We start from the raw sequence: 20736 nt of genomic DNA, 5'->3' as shown, positions 1-20736 counted from the left end.
GTCCAGAACTATGACAACATTCAGGTACATAGCCTAAAGAATTGAAATCAATCCATCCAAGAGCTGTCTCTACTGATAGGTTTATTGCAGGATTATTCACAGGAGTTAAGATATGCAAGCCGGGTGGTGATGGTGCACACCTTTAATCCCAGCACTCGGGAGGCAGAGCCAGGTGGATCTCCGTGAGTTCGAGGCTAGCCGGGGCTACAGAGTGAGTTCCAGGAAAGGCGCAAAGCTACACAGAGAAACCATATCTCGAAAAACAAAACAAGAAACAAACAAAAAAAAATATGCAAGTAAGGCAAATGCCCACCCCTGAACAAATGAAAGAAATAGCATACATTTGTACATGCAAGTATATATAGTGTACATATGTGTATGTATGTTTGTGTGTGTGTGTATATATATGTATATGTGTGTGTGTGTGTGTGTGTGTGTGTGTGTGTGTGTGTGTGTGCCACCTATGTGCAAGTGCCCAGAGAGGTCAGATAAGGGCATTGGATCCACAGGAGCTGGAGTTACATATGAGTGTGAATGCCCAACACAAATGTTTTGAACCAAACACCAGTCCTCTGGAGAGCAGCAAGCACTTTTAATCACTGAACCATCTCTCCAGCACTAAATACATTATTTATAGGAAAAAGATGCCTGCACAAGTGCACTGCTTAAATTTTTAATTAACTTGATATTTCTGCAGTAAATGCATCAATTTCTACAACTGTTTCTGTAACAGGCTCTGAAGTTTGATTTGTTTGTTTTTTTTTCTTTCAGATTTTTCTTCACAACAGATTTATTACCAACAATTATCATATGAGGTTTTGTTCCGGCCATGTAGGAATATTTCTGCTTTAGGATCACAACGTATGATCACCTTGTAGAAGAATAAGACAAGTCACAAAAGTAAGGGTGAAATGGATGCATTCATGCCGATTTTTCATTTAGAAAAAGACAGACACATCCAAGAAGATAGTTTTGGCAGCTTGTGTGAAGATTTCCCAAGAGCGTGCCTAAATGAGATGTTGAAATTCTTGCAACATGTAGTTTATCATTAAACATTAGGAGTGCATTTGAAAAAACACAAAGTTACAATTTTAAAAAAATGAAGACATGGGCAGGTCTTCAATTCTGTTGCAAGGACCCATGAAAAAATGGTCCAAATGTATTCTTTGAAAGAACTAATTATGAGAACATGACTGAAATGTTGAGTAGATTCTAAAATATATTCATAGTTTACTCTTGACATGAGAAGTACAAAAGTATACAACTGTGTTAACCATCATACTGATGTATGTGTTCTTAGTGGTCTTGGTATTCTGGAACATCCATTCCCAGATAGTTTGTAGTTCAGAATAAAACTCTCTTCAGTGCTCCCAGAGGAAAGAGAAATTGTGAAGATTTGTCTTAGACATGAACTTGATCTTTACACAGAACACAGCTGGTGTGTGAGCAGGAAGCTGCCTCCCATGTGTCTTTACCACTGCTCCCAGGCCCTGTGTGGGGCTAATGACTTCTGCTGTGTGGGGTTCCACCAGCTTTACATATATAGTTCCTATTTAATCTTGCACCATTAACTTTTCCAACCATTTTCTGAACCTAACACTCATGCACTTTCCATATGGTCGGTGATCCAACTGAGAATGTAACTGTTTTTTATGGTTTGAGATGTCAGTGGGCTCTGCCTGCCTGGTTAATCTTTAGCTACTGAATTGATTGGTAAGGGTATTCACAGGCATTGAATTTTAATCTTCAAATGGATTATAGGTTTCAATGATTCTATGACTTCTTCAGACATTGTAAGCATGAAGAGTCAGGGAGACTGTGGCAATAACTAGAGTCAAAGAAGTAACATTAATGCATGTGAACATGTGTTGGGTGTCCTGGTAAGCTCCGCACATGGCTTAATTTCACACCAAGCAAGTGGCAAAGGAGCTCAGTTATGAGCATATTTCACAACTGAGCAGTGAGCTTAGAGAGGAGTAAATCCCCAAGGCTACACAGCAGGAAGAGCTGGGCAAGAATGTGGTTCCTGAACTTACTAAAAATATCTAGCCTGTGATATTCTAAAGTGATGCTTGTTTGTGGTAGACTTAAAGAGAGGAAGGGAGGGAGAAAAGGAGAAAAATAAAGGAAGAAACATAATCCTCCAATTTTCTATCAATACATAAAAATGGTAGGGACTATCCAAAGACGATATATAGATATGTCTTTTCCTCTGTACAGAGGGGCAAGTGTGCCCCCGTTAGGACATTAAGTCGATTCAGTGGAAAAACTGCCATGGGAAAGGATCTTTATGCCCTGGCTTTTTTCACTGACGAAGTTAATGATTAAAATCTCCCAGACTCTCCTCCACATTTCCCCCAGGGTATCTATTTGCCTTGATGATGATATTATTTTCCTTCTTTGGGGACAAGGTTGACTGTCCCTTGCTTCTGTGTGGAGATTAATAATTGATGGGTTCCTAGTTAGGAGCATTTGTAAATGTGACTGGTAACTCTGTGCTCCTGTCCTCTGCATAGTGACCCGCAGATGAGAAGAGGTGCCGCAGGACTGCCTGGACACAACATGAAGAGGGTTTTAGTTCTCCTGCTGGCCATAGCACTCGGGCATGCTCTAGAGCGAGGTAAGGTTCCCCTTGTGACTGAGAACTATTACTAGTTTAATGTTCTAGTGCCACTTTAAAAACTGAAGAGGTAGTAACAAACAGACGAAATGGTGGATGATTTGGAAGACAAAATGAAAGAAGGACCAAGTGGGGTTGATCTGAGCTCAGCTTTGTCATATAGCATTGGAAAGAAATGCTCCCCACACCAGACGGAGCTGGGTGTGGTGCATGCTGTCAACCTCACCATGCAGGAGGTGGAAGCTGGAGGACAGGAGTTCAAGGCCTCCTGGTGAATTGGCTACACAGGGAGTTCAAGGCCAGTCTGAGCTACCTGAGACTGTCTCAAAACAAACAGAAAGACTCATGAAAGAAGGTAGAGTTACCTTTTAGTTATCCCTCACACATTGGATGAATAAGATCTATAATGTAACTGGAGACTGATATACAACTAAACATTTTTTCCCCAAATGCTTATCCTCCTTGGCAGCACCACACTGACAGTGGTCCAAGGAGCCATCAAAGAGATTTCTTTGATCCTCATTTAGGAATCTTACTCTTGGGCATTTGGAAGGAATTAAAGTTTTTAAAATACCTCTCACACAAAATAAGAAATTTTGGTAACTGTGTAATAGAATAATAAACAAAGTAACAGGGCTCGTTTCTTGTATAAATCCCCCTTAGAATGTTATGTTCACCTTTATGATATTTTAAGACTTCTGACAATGTTAGCAGACTACATGATGTATGCTACTTCATTAATTCTGCAGCTTGAAAACATTCCATAGAAGCTTCAATTTATTTTTCTGCAGACCTGTTAACCTTAGTTTAATCCTTCATTGCATAGTTCTGGTGTTTGAAAATTTATAAATTTATAAATTTTCCTATGAGTAATCTTCTCCTCTGGCTTATTCTGTGATGCTTATAAGGAAATCTGCATACAGTCTACTTTGTCAAATTAAGGCTTTCGCTTAGGACTCTCCCTTAACAGACTCATCCAGGTTATTCGTTTATAGTCATAATAGTAACATATTCAACCAGGGATGTATGCCTTCTCAGGAATCATCACTTACTAATTATGGCATGTATAAGCTCAGTCTTGACTTTATCTTATTCTTTTTGCATTCACATTTTTTATAAAGACTTATTTATTTTATGTGCATGGGTGTTTTGTCTGCACGTATGCCTGTGTAAAGGTGTCAGATCCCCTGGAACTGGAATTACAGACAGTTGTGAGCTGCCATATGGGTGCTGGGAATTGAACGCAGGTCCTCTGGAAGAGCTGCCAATGCTCTTAACAACTTAGTCATCTCTCCAGCCCCTACATTCATATTTTTCCATGTTATTTTTGTTATCTTAATTATGTTAAATTTGTTTTTATTCATTCACAGATGCCTAAGTCAGATGTAAGTCCTTAGCTAAGACTATAAAAAATCTTAGAAAAAGAGATATAAATGGATAAATGAGTTGTGTAGATGATGAATGCCCCAGAGAACGCCGAAAGCATATTTGCAACAGAGTTTCTGGGGACACAGATAACCTGGAAAAATCCTCCTGACACTAGTTCAGACTGAATCTCCAAAAAAGTCCAGCAGTAGCTAGATCTTGGAGATGCCTGTGGAGACCACACGTTGAGAGGCATCCTGCTGACTCGGCAGCTGGCGTCAGCTCTGCCTCCTCTGCCAAAAGAGCATCCTCCCATCTCCATTGCAACATGCTCAGCAGCCTTAGTCCCAGAGGAAACAAATGCCAAAAAAGTCAAATCAGTTCCCTCAAGGATCGCAGCAACTTCCGTTTTACAGCCTACGTCCTATAGGCCAGACGATACCCAGAGCCATGTAAAACACATGTACAAGGAAAAGCCACTCAGGATTCATCCATAGTTCCCTTCGGTCACATCAAGTGTGGCATCCAGAGCCCTGCTAGGAAATGCTTCATTCATCTGTTCCCTGGTCAGTAACACCCAGGGCACCAACGGGAGCCATGCTATGACCCTTTGGAGGCTGAGCGTGCCCCCTGCTGGTTGGAAGGGGCAGAGCGCAGACTGAGGGAATGCTAGGGAATGTTAGGAGTTTCCAACTCCTAACAGGCACAAGCCGGAGTTTGGGGGAGTGGCGGTAGTTCTCTAAGTCTGTCACCTTCGGAGAGACCTAACTGTTTCCTAGCACACAGTTCCAAACACCATGTACTCAAAACACATCTTGAAAACTGTTCCTATGGCCTGACATATTTAAGAAACTAGCCATGTGTCACTCCGTAGTTCACCATCAATGCCTTAACTGTCATCAAGGCTCTGATAGTCCACAAGAAACCCTATTCAAATCGGAGTTTTCTAAACACCCTGGATCTTTCCTGAGTGATGGTATCTTTGGAGCTGTCTTTTTGAAACTGGGTCTGAAACGATACCTGCTGCAGATGCCCTGTTCTTTTCTGTCAGAGGGCATTGGGGAACTGGACACATCTTGGGGGAAATGGACTTGCCAAATCTGCCAAATCATGGTGATATCATAAGAAAACAGCCACCCACTTCTGCTGGCCCAAGACTTGCAGAGGCAGTTCTTGCCGGCTGATCTATGTTCTTTCCCGAGAACTGAAATGGAGCCAGCACTGAGCTGCGGCTGTCTTTCCCCCTACCCTTCCCACAGTAAGTAAGAGAACTGTTGACACAGCTCTGTGGTCCCTAAGATAATGATCATCAGCAGGAAATAAACAACTGTGGACTTTTAAACTATTCTGTATACATATTTCTATTAAGTATAACACCAAACTGCAAAAAAAATAGAAGTTCCCTTAGGGTTGGTAAATGAACTACATTTTCTTTTCTTCCTTTTCTTTACAAAAAGCTTGAAACGAGTTAGAGAAGTAGCTGGCTACTGTCATCATCAAAAGAAATATTAGCATGCCCCCCCCCCAAATCAACAGCAATGTCACAGCTTACCGCTATAAAGCACAATACCAGGTATGCAGCCACCATTATGTGCATGGTATAAGAATAAACATGCACGCCCTTTAAAAGACCATGGGTTCAATCTATGTAAGAAGATAAAGATGTCCCTCAAAATAACACATGAGGTTCCCATACCTGCTTCCATCGTATTACAGACTACCTTCATTCTACTTTTCAATCTATTCTTCTCCAGACACAGAGGCCTCAACGATTCCATGCTGTATTATCCCTATACCCCAGAGCTCATCACCAACTCTTCCATCCCCTTGGAACACTGACCCTGCACATATCCAGAGGGCTATGACAGCTTTCAGTTCTCTGAGTATGAACGTCCACTTACAGTGAGGGTTTCCAACCAACCTCACTTCATACCAACTGCCCCCGACTTCCATCCACTCATCCTGATCCACCCTTCTTCTTACTGCTCCCTCCTTCACCCTCTCTCCAGCTACTCGTTTGTTTATCATAACAAATGTGTCATATAATTATCAGCATGAAAGAGAGAACTAGAGTTTATTCCCCACTGTAATTCCCGGGTTCAGAATAGTGCTCCGTTCAATGAAGTTTTTGTATAATACCGCAAAATTCAAGTACCAAGCTCAAATGTAGTTTTGATTATTATAGGAGAATTGAAAGCCAGATTTCATGGTTCATGTCATAATCATGGAATTCCAGCACTATAGGTGAAAGGCTATGACAGGAGGAAAATCAAATGCTAATATGGAATTCATGTTTTAGAAGAAATAAACTCTTCATGAGTGTCTACCATTGTTATGTTTATGATATAAGGTATCTTAAGACACATTAGACTAAGTTTTATGTTCTTTAAAAAAATGTCTCAAGACTTATTCTTCCAATATAACTGAAACTCTTTGACCAACAACTCCATTCCCACCTCCACAGCCCCCAATAAACATCATTGCACTCTTCATTTCTATGACTTTGACTCTTTACAGTCAATGGATAGAATCACGTTACTTTTTTTCTGTTCTTAGCCATTTGTACTTAATATAATGATTTCAAGGATCAGGCACACTGCTAATTAATAGAATCTCCTTCTTTTGTAAGGCTGAGTAGTAATGTATTATGTATCAATAACACATTTTGTTTATCCACTCTTCCACTGGTTCACATGGGTTATTTTAATATCTTAATTCTTGTGATTATAATGCTGTTGCAATGAACATGGAAATTCAAAGATTCCATCAATATGATGATATTATTTCTTTGTTTATCTACCCAGAAGTAGTATTGCTGGATAATACAGTACTATAGTTGTATTTTCAGTTCTTTTAGGAATTGGTACACTGTTTTCCATATGGCTATTCTGAAGTGCATCCTCATTAACATTATGATGATTCCTTGTTCTCTGCATCCTTACACAATCTTTCTTCTTTTTAATAATCACCACTCGAACAACAAGTGTGAAATGACATCTTGCTGTGGTTTTGATTTACATTTCCCTGGTGTTTTATGATATTGAGAATGCTTCAAATACCTGTTGTAATTTTTTACATATAGTTGCTAGAAATTGTTCATGTATCTATATTTCTTCTTTTATGAAATGTTGTCATTTTACTATTTTTAAATTTTATTGTTTGTTTCTTGATGTAATTTTCTTATATATTTCGGATAGTAAACTCATATGTAGCTTTAAATTTCTCTCACTCTATGGGTTATCTCCTCATCTTGTTTCCTTTGAAGTCTTTAATATTTGGTGCATAGGGGAGCTGGAGAAATGGCTCAGGATTTAAAAGCACTGGATGCTCTTGCAAAGGACATGGGTTCAATTCCCAGCACCCGCATGGTGACTCACAACCATCTATAACTCCAGTTCTAGGTGATCCAATACCCTCTTCTGGCCTCCTCAGGTACCAGGCATGCACATGAGGACACATACATGCATTCATAGTCTCAGACACATAAAAATAAATGAATAAAAATAAAATACTTTTCATGTGTTCCTATTTCAACTGTTCAATTATTTTGCTTTTTATTGCCTGTTTTTTGAAGACATATTAAAAAAAATCATTGCTCAAACCATTATGATGTAAGTTTCTACTATGATTGCTTTTAGTAGTTAAATAGTGCTAAGTCTTTCATTTGATTATATTTAATTTATTTGAGTTATTTTCTGGATTATGAAGCATATCATGTGTAACTACCCAACAAAAGAAGATCATCACCACTTGCTATTTATGTCACCTCATTCAAAAAGTACAATACAGAAACACAACTTAGACATCCTCAATTGGATAATTTCTTAAAATTTCACAATGAATGCTTAATAATTTGGCTCTGTGAAATTATACATGTTGTGTACAAAACTGACCGGCACCCAGGAATTAGAAGTTTATATTCATTTACTTAGTTTAGAAGTTCACTTAGAAGTTTATTATAGGAAAGTTCCCTTCCCAATAATATCTTTCATAGAAAATGTAAGTTCACTTAAAGGAAATATAATTAGCATTGATCTCCTTTATAAAACTCACTCATAAATGCCCAATGTTATTTCAAGTCCTTGTGTCTGCCGAGACCAAAGAAGTTCACTGAGAAATTCAGCCAACACTCTGTCCTTTCTGTTTTCCTATGTCAAACCCTGTAAGTTTGTCTTTTAAAATTAAAAGTTAGGGTTGAGTATGAAAACTTAGAATGAACTTATGAAGACATGACCGTCATAACTAGGACTTCAGAAAGGTATTTTAACAATGAATTTTTTAATATCATAAAGAAAATGGTGCCAAATCTAAAAGTGATTCTCTAACTCACAGAAACAAATGCAACAAAACAGTTATGCTAATTAGCAAACATAATTTTCTCTAAAAATATCTCACAAAGGTGAAGTTCTAGGGGGCCATAGAAATGGTTTAGCAGCTAACAGCACTCACTATTCTTGAAAAGAAGAGTTCATTTTCCAGAACTCATATCAGGCAACTCACAGCCACCTGTAACTTCAGTTCCAGTAGATGTGACACCCTCTTTCAGTAGGATCTGTGGGCACGCATAAGCAATACATATTCACGTATATGCACACACATGCACACACACACACAGCATCACCACCACCACCATCATCATCATCATCAAATTTAGAGAAAAAAATATTTTTAAATGATGAAGTTCGCCAGGCGGTGATGGCACACGCCTTTAATCTCAGCACTTGGGAGGCAGAGCCAGGTGGATCTCTGTGAGTTCGAGGCCAGCCTGGTCTACAGAGTGAGATCCAGGACAGGCACGGACACTACCCAGAGAAACCCTGTCTCGAAAAAAACCAAATAAATAAATAAATGATGAAGTTCTACCCATGCTGTACCTACAGAGTAGTATAGATAACAATGATTGAGCTGTGATAAACCACGTTTTACTACATTTCTATAAACATTAAAGGGTATGCTATGTATCATGTATTTACTACAGTGCTACTCAAATCATTGGTACTCATAATTTAGCTATTATATGATGTGAATTATCTTTGTTTGAATTGAACATTCATAGAGTACAAATTTAAAGGTTAACAAAATTGGGCATCATGAAAACAGAAAAAACTGCTCCACGAGATAGCCTATAGCATTCTGTAAAATATCGACTCAAGTCATTGTTAATCAAGATTCATTCTCTGCATGGGACAAAATCAGGCGTTAGTGAAGGTCTTTACAATAGCAAAAGAACCCAAAGCATCTTTCTTTGTAGACTTCGTACCAAAGTCAGGAGGCTTTCATCGGCTCTTGCTCTCAGAATCAACAATCCATGGGGTTGAGGCTCCACTGGTTTCGGCCCCATCGCATCTCACATTCAGTGTGAATGCTGTGTCAGGCAGAGAGCGAACGTCACAGAACACATCTGTGGCACAGGTGAAAGAATGAATGAATACTGTCCTATTTGCTGTTGGAAGTGCTTGTAATGTGCGAGAAGCAACACATTTTCCCAAAAGTAAGTACAACTCATTTCCAAAAGTCCAGGTTTTGATATAATTTACCAGAATATTTCACAATGTAGATTTAATTGGACATGATGCTAAAAATCATTAATGAAATCTGTAAACATTAAGTACAAAGAGGTCAGTTGGTGTGAACATGATTTCACAAGAGTCATTAACTTTATGCCAACAATTTCTGTCACCACACTGAAGTCTAAATCATTCTTTTTCTAAGGGATACATTAAAGAACAAAAATGTGATATTTATAATTCACTTACCGTATAAATTTAACTCACTTTAAATGAGTTTAATTAGTCTAAAAATACTTGTCAGACTGGAGAGATGGATCAGAGGTTAAGAACTCACACTGCTCTTGAAAGATACCCAAGCTCCATTCCTAGCAGCCACTTCTGGCTGTGAGAGAGAACACACAACTAACTGCCTTGAAGCTTCTGGCAATCCACATGCATGTAGTGCTCTCTCTCTCTCTCTCTCTCTCTCTCTCTCTCTCTCTCTCTCTGTCTTTCTCTGCCATGCATTCATGCACACAACCATGCAAATAGTAAAATAAATTTAATTTTTTTCATAAAGTATTCCATTGGTATGAGAAATCAATCTGCAATAATTACATTACAAACCAATTTCAGCAATTTACTGCTTGTGTGTGTGTGTGTGTGTGTGTGTGTGTGTGTATGTGTGTGCACACAATAAGGAAAGGATTAACATATCTAACTATCCTCAATAGATATTGTCTCCTGTATAAGTTAATTTTTCCAAAAATACATCCAAGGCCATACATCTGAAAGATCAGGGTAATGCTTCCCTCTGTGGGTTATTTCTTTAAGATTATACTTTGTACTTTAATGCAATGCCAGTGCCACCCGTTGAGACTTCATTTGTGTCCTCTCCTACCCAAGGCTAAATGATCCAGCAAAGACAGTTCCAAAATGACTTTAATTCTCACAGTCCAATTTCCCACTTTTCTCTCAGCAGTGTTCTCCCTAACTAAAGCACTATGCAGTTCCTATGAGATACAAAACACTTGAGTGTGAACAGGCATGTTCTGATTTACTCAAAACTCCTGGACAGATTAACATGTAATGCTTATTCACAGTGCCCTTCTCATGCATACTGCATTTCTGTAACATGTGAAATGAAACTCAGCGTGTTTCAGGAAATGAGACTTCTGAAACTGAAAAGCTAGAAACAAAATAGTTCTCAAACTATTCATCCATAGTACCCCACTTTCATACGGAATTCACTTTGCCCACTACTGGATGGTCACAATAAAAGTTCCAACACAAATAAAACTAGTTTGATAGAGGGAGCATCCTAAAACAGTTACTTGGTGTGCATTAAAAAGGTAAGACTTTTCTTAACAGAGCTATTTTTATGACTTTTGAATACTAGAGGTTTAGGGAAAAGATTCCAAACTTAACAAAATGAAGATGATGACTCCAGGCCCCCTTGCTCTCTCATTTGGTCTCTACCAGATCTGAGGACCACGGGTTCCTACCCACAGCTATCTTCTTTCCTCCCTAGGCTACTTTACCTGCCCCACTACATTTAGATTTCTGGAGATGACTCAGATCCCTGTCCACTGTATCTCAAACTCTAAGGAAAACCTAACAAGGACTAGTGGTTATAAAACTGTTTTTTTTTTTTAGACAGGGCTTCTCTGTGTATCCTGGAACTCACTTTGTAGCCCAGGCTGGCCTCGAACTCACAGAGATCCGCCTGGCTCTGCCTCCCGAGTGCTGGGATTAAAGGCGTGCGCCGCCGCCGCCGCCGCCGCCGCCGGGCTTATAAAACTGTTTTAACTATGCCCAAAGTATGAGAAACTACTCCACACTGTTCCTTAGACTCTCGCGTCCCTACCTGAAGTCCTTAGAGACTGGCGTGGTCCCTGTCAGGCAGCAGATGTTGCAAGCACTGGCCTCTTCCAAGTTCAGGCCACATACAACTGGAAACTCACCTTGGAGGGGAAAAGCCTCTCCATTTCCTTTTGTTCTTTGTCTTGTTGAAGCCATAAGACAATAAAAGGGAAGGAGAGAAAAAACAAGGAGAAAGGAAGTGGGGAGGGAGAGAAAGAAGGAAGAGAGGGAAATAGAGAGATTGAAAGAAATAATCCCCTTCAGCATTTTATCCGGACTGAGGAGAATGGTTTTCTCGTTAGTGATTCTAACTCACTAACTGATGTGTAACATTTGACTTATCCTTAGCATGACTTTGGCCTTTCTACCTTTTTTTCTTGCTACACAGTAAAAGTTAATAAAAAGAAATCATAAAATTGAGGCTTATTGTGAGAAAATAGCTGAAAACATACCTCCAAATAAAACTCTGCAGAGATATTAAGAAATGCCTTTACCATGGATCATGTTGAAGAGCACGTTGCACATATCTATTTAGTGTAATATTCATTAAGGGGAAAGAAAACCTCACCTATTTTCTCTATCTGCTTTCTAGGCCGAGACTATGAAAAGGACAAAGTTTGCAATGAACTCGCCATGCTGGGGAAAGATGACTTCAGATCTTTGTAAGTTGCAGTGTCCATGCATTTTCCTTGGGTACTTGACCATGAACCAAAGTGAGCACAAGCTAACTTCCACAGTCTGGAAGGTCGAACTGCTCTCTGAGATGAGGAAAGAGCCCGGGCCACTGTGGACCAACAGGTCAGACAGACGGAGATCAGCCAGAGAAGCCAGCTGAACTACAGTTACTGTGGTCAAAGAAACTACCACTGGCCAATTAATGAATGAGTTTGTAATAGAGAGTAGATAAAGGTTTCTGAGGTAAATTAGAACTGTCCATTTTTGGACTCTGGAAAACACAAGCAATGACCTACATAGTACATTCTTTGGGGTAAGTTCAAAACAGACTGCAGGCTGTTTTGATGGGAACTACAAATCCAGTTGTTACTGTATACAAGGTAAAGTTCCTGGAGCAAATGCCCGACATATAACCTCATATTATCACCATTAGTCAAATAAAAAAGTTAATGTATGAAATATTTCATTTAAAAGTTGAACAGATATCCTGTTTGGCATAAGTCAAAATGCCAAAAAAAAAAAAAATCAACTCCAATTAATATATTCACTTCCCGCCTCAGGTCACTCATCCTATACAGCAGGAAATTTCCCAGTGGCACCTTTGAACAGGTCAGCCAGCTGGTGAGGGAAGTTGTCGCCTTAACTGAGGAGTGTTGTGCGGAGGGTGCTGACCCCAACTGCTATGACACCAGGGTAAGTGTGGGTCTGGCCATCTCTACCATGGCCCAGAGAAAGGAACAGCCGGAGACCTTCCTGTCACCTACCTGTCCAGGACACTCTAGATGCCCAGCCACCTACTCGCAGTTGCAAGGAAAAACAAAGGATATTACTTTTAACCCCCACGTTTATTCTAGTACTGAGTTCCTTTCCCTCATTGTTGCTAAAAGTGTCAAAAGAAAGATAACTGGGGTAAAGTAACATAATTACTTACTAAACATACACTGCTAATGAGAAGTGTGTGTAGGATTTAAATGCAGGCTAGACTCTGAAAAAATCATTTTTAAATCGTTATAAATCTGAACCTTTACAAAGAACTCATGAACCTTTTAAAATAATTTTAACGCATGCTGTGTAGCTTAAAATCCTGCCTACATCTTTATTACTATGTTAAGGTTAGGATTGGTAGCCACAGAATAACTAAATGTTGGCCTCAAATTATTTGGGTCACTCAAATATTACTATGTACAGTTTGTATGTATATTAGGTTCTGGGCGTTAAAAAACCCACATATCATATCATATGCATGTGTGTGTGTTTCTCCCCTACAGAACTTATATAGAAATTGAAATTCTGAATGAAAAAAATTATAATTCAATGTACAGACAGTAACTGATAAAGGTGGAAAAAGTAGACAAAACTTACTAATGTGGTTTAGCCCTTATACAAATGACGATAGGTAGATTTGGCTAATGGCCTCCACAGAAAGATCAATGTCTGCTCAACACCATTATTAGAACAGATTCTATACAGTGGATATCCTTACCCATTGATTACTTTACTTGCCCCCTTCAGCCTCTATTTTATGTCAATTCTTTCACCACCAAGTTCATCAATGCTTATCATTTCAGCCTCACTCTGTACCACATCAGACTAGATATGCTCCAGACTGTCAACCACACTCAAAACAACAAAGTACATGTTCATTTCTTTTCCATTTCACCACATGGATCTGCTGCTGCCTGCCTTGCTGAGGTGTGAGATTGGAGCTTTAGGGAGAGGTGATGCGGGCAGATTTCACGCAACACCTTTATCCTGCTCCTTCTAAGCATTTATTTATTATTTTGTCATGTGCTGATGTTTGTTCAACTTCTACTTTCATTGTGGGATAACTGAAAACAGGGAAACCCAGAGGAGGTTCTGGGGAAGCTAATGAAAAGGCAAAGGAGATTGGCTGGAGAGAGATGATTTTCAAAGGCAGCTTAATTCTTCATTTCTAGGAGTCATGGAAGGAAGGTATGCACAAGTAATGATGAGTTGGTTTGAACATCTCATTCAGCATGTCGCTTTCCTTCACTGTTAGGAAAGGTCCTGGGAAAATGTACCTTAAAAGGACAATTAATATATATATCAAATTACTTTTTCTTATATAAACACCAAAGTGACTTTTTCATGGCAATTTCTATTTCTTTTTCTCTATATCTATTCTGTTATACCAGTTTTTCAAGTATCAATTTACTTGCAATTTTCCCCCTACAATTGCTTTGGTGGCATTCCATCCTTCAGCATGAATGAGACTAGCAGAGCTGAGGCTGTAAATGACAGTAACCGCTGGTTTCCATCGCTTGCCAAGGATAAGACCTGAAACTTAGGGGAACACAGACTTTCAGTCCCTGTCTTCGACCTACTGTGCAAGTGTTTTATATGCTGGATGGGTAATATCAAATCCTGCTGCAAAAATGACAGGAAACTGCAACATGCAGGAAGCTAAAGCCGACCCCGTCAAAGGTTGCTCGTTTAGTAAAGGGTGGAGAAAAGGCCAAGGAGGTCCTCCTTGCTCTTGGTCTAACTGCAAAAAGCAGGTGGGAGATGAGCATCCCTACCAGAATTTCTCCAAGTGCTCCTCCCCTAGAGATGCTAAGAACCCTTCATCGAGAAACACCAGGCTATATATAATAAAGGTCAAATGGCTGCAGTCCCATAAGCACAGTCCATTTATTAATGAAAATTGTTTTATTCTAATCTGGAAAGTGTCATTGATTACCATAAACAAGAGTCCACTTGCCTATAACCAAAATTATGCAACTTTACATGTTTGTAAGCCACACTGTGGAAATTTGATTACTAATTAAAATTTTACATTACAAATTATATATTATATAAAATGGAGACTCATATATACTGTACAGATTTTTCCTGTTCCCCCTTCCTTCTCTCATTCCAGACCTCGGAGCTGTCTATCAAGTCCTGTGAAAGTGATGCCCCTTTCCCCGTACACCCTGGAACTCCTGAGTGTTGCGCCAAAGAGGGCCTGGAGCGGAAACTCTGCATGGCTGCCCTCAGTCACCAGCCACAAGAATTTCCCACCTATGTAGAACCAACAAATGATGAGATCTGTGAGGCATTCAGAAAAGATCCAAAGGGATTTGCTGATCAGTAAGTGATCGTCTTTTTAAGTCAACCTACAGCTCTTCTACACCAACTCAGATGCCTGCCACTGGGGAGGCAAAGGCAGGGTCATCACAGCACGTGCCAGAGCAGTCAGGGCTCATGGGAAGGCTGTGTGTCTCAAAAGCAGGAAGAAAGGAAGCAGGAAAGAAAGAAAGGAAGAAGGGAAGGGAGCAAAGAAAGGAAGGATAGAGGGAGGCAAGCAGGCCGGCAAAAATATGGGAAAAGACAACTCATGATAGTGAAAAATAGTATCTTATATGCAAAGATTTAAAAAAACAGTAATATTACATCATGGAAGTGAACCCACCCACTCCCCCAGACTCCCACCATCGCATGACTTGTTTTCATACATCTTCAAGTGCCTGTGGTCACTGTCCTTATACTAATGATTCTTGCATCATGCAGATGTGGAAGCAATTTTACTATTGTGCACATTTTAAAATACTTTCCAGACAGGTGGTCGTAGCGCAGGCGGGAGGCAGAGGCAGGTGGATCGATATGAGTTTAAGGCAGCCTGGACTACAAAGTGAGTTCCAGGATAGGCTCCAAAGCTACACAGAGAAACCCTGTCTCAAAAAACAAAACAAAAACAAACAACATCAAAAAATACTTTCCAAGAAAACACAGAAACGCATGCCCTCTACCCCCCCCCATACATCTTCAGAAATAGCTGTAAGCATGGCACATATTACAAAGTGAACATGTAATGTGGACCTTTTTATTGTTTCATCTATAGGAGAAAGCAGGTTCCACTCTGAAAATGTTAATCTTGGGGAGTCATAAAATGTAGAGAAATGAAGCTGGCCATAATCACAAAAGCCTGGAGTGCTTTGGGGTTACACTGAAGACAAAGGCAGGGGGATTGCTTGCAAGTTTCAGGCCAGCCAAAGCCACATGCTGAAACTCTCTCTCTCAAAAATAAACCAAAATGAATAAGGACAAAAATAAGGAGGAAAGACACTCATGATGATGAAAAATATCTAAATGCGAAGATAAAGGGCAAAATAAAATCAAAACTATTCATAATTTCATACATATTGGTGGGTTTGCCCATTTCTGTTACTTTTTGGATATTTTGCTCAAGATTTCAGGTGTCTCCTAACATTTTTTTAAAAAAACTTACCTCATTTTTATGTATATGCGGGTACCTTCAGAGGCCGTCACATCCCCTGAAGCTGGGGTTACAGGCAGTTGTGAGCCACTTGACTTGGTTGACTTGGTTGTTTGGAAGTGAATTAAGGTCTGGAAGAGCAGGAAGGCCTCTGAACCATGGAGCCATCTCTCCAGCCCTCAGAATGTCTTAAAGAGCCCCAGGAACTCGTGTTGCTAAAAATCAAAATGGTTGCTCTTGTCACATAAGTTGACTATACATGGGGATTTTCTAGGATAGCAAAATTAAATGAAAATGAGTAGTAACTCCCCTAGTTATATTCACTATCACTAATTCAACAAGCACTTTACTAAGCAGCTACCATTGGTGATGCTCTTAGCAAGACCATAAATAAAATAAAATTAAAACAAACGAACAGGCAGATGACCTCTCCCTTGAAACAGACAACGTGAGAACTAAAGAACCCATTTTTCAAATAAATACATTTTTATAGTTGCCGGTATTATTGTTATTTCTTTACATTTGTGGTGATTTCATGACCTAATGGCCTGGGGTTTGGCTTCATAGGTAAAATGCTCACTTAGCAAGCATAAGGACCTGGGTTCAGATCCACAGAACCCATACACTGGGATAGGGCAAAGGCACCTAATCTCTGGGGCTTGCTACCCAGTCAGTCTAACCAAAATGGTAAACTCCAGGTTCAGTGAGAGACCTTGTCTCAAAACCTAAAGTGGAGAGAAATAGAGGAAGATAGCTGATGTCAACCTCTAGCCTACAGACGGGGACACACACACACACACACACACCCTATATGTACATATATACATACACATACTTAGATAGATAGATTAGATAGATAGACAGATAGATAGATGATAGATAGATATGAACCAATATAACATGCACGTTTTCTTCATCAAAATACTAACAAAGTTGAGTTTTCCTATAATTTATTTAATCAATCCCATTTCTCCCCCAGATTTCTATATGAATATTCCAGTAATTATGGACAAGCTCCTCTGCCACTTTTAGTTGGCTACACCAAGAGTTATCTCTCTATGGTTGGATCCTGCTGTACTTCTCCAAGCCCAACTGTGTGCTTTTTGAAGGAGGTAGGCTCCATTTACTTATTACAGTTACACATTATTTTTCCATCCTAAACTGGCATTTCTGTCCAATAATGGGAGAAATTGGGATTTTGTAATTAGCAAAAGTTTCTAAAATAACTTTATTGCATTTTTTAAGTGGAAAATATTCATGCCATTAAGGAGATATCAATAAATTACGGTGCTAGGGTTCAGCATTATATTGATTTTAAAACGTCAAACAACTAAAAAACTCTTTCTACTAATTATTCATACTGTATTTCATTGGTTCTGATGATCTAATATAACTCTCCCTGTTATTTTCTAGAGACTCCAGATTAAACAGTCATCACTTCTCACCAGTCTGTCGAATAGACTCTGTTCACAATATGCTGCATATGGAAAGGAGAAAACAAGGCTTAGGTAAAGACTCCATACCAGCTTCATGGTTAGAAATTCGCTCCTCCACTCTGTGCTCTGCAAGCCTGTGAAAGAAGGTGTAGGATACAGCTCGCTAAAGAACCACACAAACACTCTGTGGCACTTTTTCTACTCTTGTCTTCATTCTTCTTTCCCACTGAGAAAGTATGCTTCGCAAGTATCACATATGGAGTCATAATACAGAGCCATCGTACATATGCCTTAATTAACCTTGGGTTATACTTGCATTAGAGTCCAGGAATTTACTCTAAGGGATTAGCATTTGATGGTGCACAAAGATTAAGCTTTAAAATATTGCTGCCATACTTTTGATAAGGAAAATTATTAATATTTAATAAGGAAAAATTCAGATGATCTCTAAATGTTTCTAGAATGGAAAATATCTCAACTATAGTATACAAACATAAAAATATATCAGTGCTTCAAAATTACACTGTAAAAGCATGCTCAATGAAAAGTATAATACATTGCTCAAAGAAATCAAAGATGATACCGTAAGTGGAATGGAACTCTCTGCTTGTGGTTTCAAGACTTAAAACTATGAAAATGCCATACTAGCCAAGTGAAGTGATGCACACCTACAATGCCAGCACTTGGGAGGCTGAAGCAAGAGGGTAGTCATAAGTTTTCTGTGGAATAATCCTTCTGTACACTGTGAATATATATTACTCTCATTGGTTAATAAAGAACTGATTGGCCAGTACCCGTGCAGGAAGTATAGATGGGACAGCCAAACTGAATGATGAGAGGAAGAAGGGTGGAATCAAAGGAAATGCCAGCAGACACAGAGGAAGCAGGATGTGTAAAAAATGAGGTAATAAGCTATGATCTATATGGCAGAGGGTAGATAAGAAATATGGGTTAATTTAAAGTGGAAGAGCTGGCTAGTAACAAGCCTGAGTTATTGGCTGAGCATTTGTAATTCGTATTAAGTCTCTGTGTTGGTTAGTTGGAACTGGCAGGCAGGAAAGAAACATCTGCCTACAAGTTCAAGGCTAACCTAGGCTACATAGTGAGTTCCAGGCTAGTCTAGGCTACATAGCAAGACCCTGTCTCAAACAATAAATTAGTAAATATTAAAAATAATAAATGAAATAAAATGCTGTACTATTTAAATCAATGTGAGTAGTCAATCCAAGTTCTTAAAGCCATAATGGCATTTTTTTTTTTAATGAAAAAGTCTTTGTTAATCAGTTTTTCATTGCTGTAACAAATACCTAAGCTAATCAACCTACACACAGTACGAGTTTTAAGGTTCCAGTCCATAGTAAGTCAGCCCCATTGTCTTGACCTCTGATGGCATATTGATTGGAAGCACATGATAGTGCAAACCACTCAGCTCTTAGTTGGAGAAAATGGCAAGAAAAGGTGGAGGAGGTTCTACTATGCCCCTTGGAAGTCAATTCCCAATGACCCAAAGACTTCACAAGAAGACCCATCTCTCAAGGCTTCCAGCACCTTCCAGCATCATCACCTGAATTCAAACAATTGCCATATGGTGGACATTCGAGCTCCAAACTTCATTGCCATCCAGAAATGAATAAGTTATCATAAGGGAACATCAAAGGACTCTAGATAGACAAAATACTTTTTAAAAACACAACAAAACAACAACAGTGAGGCTTAAAATAACTACCATGCAACAATAATCAAGTTAGTGTGATACTAATACAAAAATCAATGTATAGATCCCTGAGCAGAATAGAAGGTCTAGACTAAACTAGTATATTTTGTCAAATGATTTTCAACAGAGGTGCTAAAAGTATACAACAGAGCAAAGGCAATTTCTCTGACAGTGTTGAGAAACTAGACAGTTACAGTCAAAAGAATGAAGCTTTACCCTTACCCTCGCACCATTAAAAATTTACTAAAACTCATATAAGAAAACGGCAGACATCTTCAAGGCATTGGCTTTGACAATGATTTCCTTAGATATGATTCTCAAACAGAAGAAAAGCAAAAGCAAAAATAACTGCATCACACTTTATACTTCTATCTAAAGGATATAATCAGCAAGGGAAGAGACAATAAGGGAAAACACTGGCAAACTATGACTATTAAGGAGGTAATGTTCAGGATACATAAAACATTCTATAACTCAGTGACGAAAGTGCTGAATTAAAAGTGATTTTATAAGACATTTTAAAAGATAGTGAGACACCACATTAACATCATGGACTGCCTTCAGTCCAACGTGTGTGAAGATCTGGCTGAAAGAGAAGCTATGTCTCAGTGCTAAATAGTTAAAAACCTTCACTGGGGATGGTTTAATCTTGAGAATGGTAACTTTACTATGTAGCACAGATCACACGGCTGGTGTGCTCCATTCATCGGTTGATGCCAAAGACTACATTATTCCTCTCAGTAGCATGTCTGTAATGAAAACTAGAAAGCTAAGAACATGCGTTAACTAACAAATTCATTTTTAACTATCTAGCCATCTCATAAAACTAGCCCAAAAAGTGCCAACTGCTAGCCTGGGGGATGTAATGCCACTAGCTGAAGAACTTACTCAAGTCCTGTCCAGATGTTGTGAGTCTACCTCAGAGGACTGCATGGTCAGAGAGGTAAGGTAGTCCATGCGATCATGTGATGTACTGAGTACTGTGAACTGACTGCCAGACAGTTTTCTCAGCTGCTTTTCATGTACATTATTCAGCATCCTCACATGCATTTATGAAATATAAATACATTCTAGTATGACTCACAGATGAGGGGGTCGGTAATTTGAAACCACACAAACAGTGACAAAAATCCACAGGCATACAAGGACAAGATTCCCAGATTCCCAAGCCCTGTACTGTGCAGAGTATCCATTACCCACACATGGTTATTTAAATTTAATTATAGTTTTCAGTATTGTATTTAAATTGAACACAATTTAAAATTCAGCTATGGCATAAAGTCTTATTAGTGCTGACACTATCCAAGCCTGGTAATGTTTTTATACTTTGTACAATTTGGTAAGCATATCAAATT

At 39.1% G+C, this 20736-nt stretch overlaps 1 protein-coding gene across 1 annotated transcript in view; it reads left to right on the top strand.

Moving 5' to 3' along the window:
• Positions 1 to 2369: 2369 nt before the first annotated feature.
• The window catches only part of Gc (GC vitamin D binding protein), a 31135-nt gene continuing 12768 nt past the window's right edge, over positions 2370 to 20736 (top strand). Inside the window, exons 1-7 of the mRNA XM_028888285.1 lie at positions 2370 to 2620; positions 11930 to 11999; positions 12573 to 12705; positions 14894 to 15105; positions 17211 to 17343; positions 17645 to 17739; positions 20195 to 20324. Coding sequence (XP_028744118.1) covers positions 2527 to 2620; positions 11930 to 11999; positions 12573 to 12705; positions 14894 to 15105; positions 17211 to 17343; positions 17645 to 17739; positions 20195 to 20324 — 867 coding nt within the window. The 5' untranslated portion in view covers positions 2370 to 2526. The remainder of the gene's footprint in view (positions 2621 to 11929; positions 12000 to 12572; positions 12706 to 14893; positions 15106 to 17210; positions 17344 to 17644; positions 17740 to 20194; positions 20325 to 20736) is intronic.

The sequence above is a fragment of the Peromyscus leucopus genome, chromosome 10 (assembly GCF_004664715.2).
Source record: "Peromyscus leucopus breed LL Stock chromosome 10, UCI_PerLeu_2.1, whole genome shotgun sequence".
NCBI classification, from domain to species: Eukaryota; Metazoa; Chordata; class Mammalia; order Rodentia; family Cricetidae; genus Peromyscus; species Peromyscus leucopus.
Note: the sequence above shows the minus strand (reverse complement) of the source record. Positions and strands in the feature narration are given on the sequence as shown.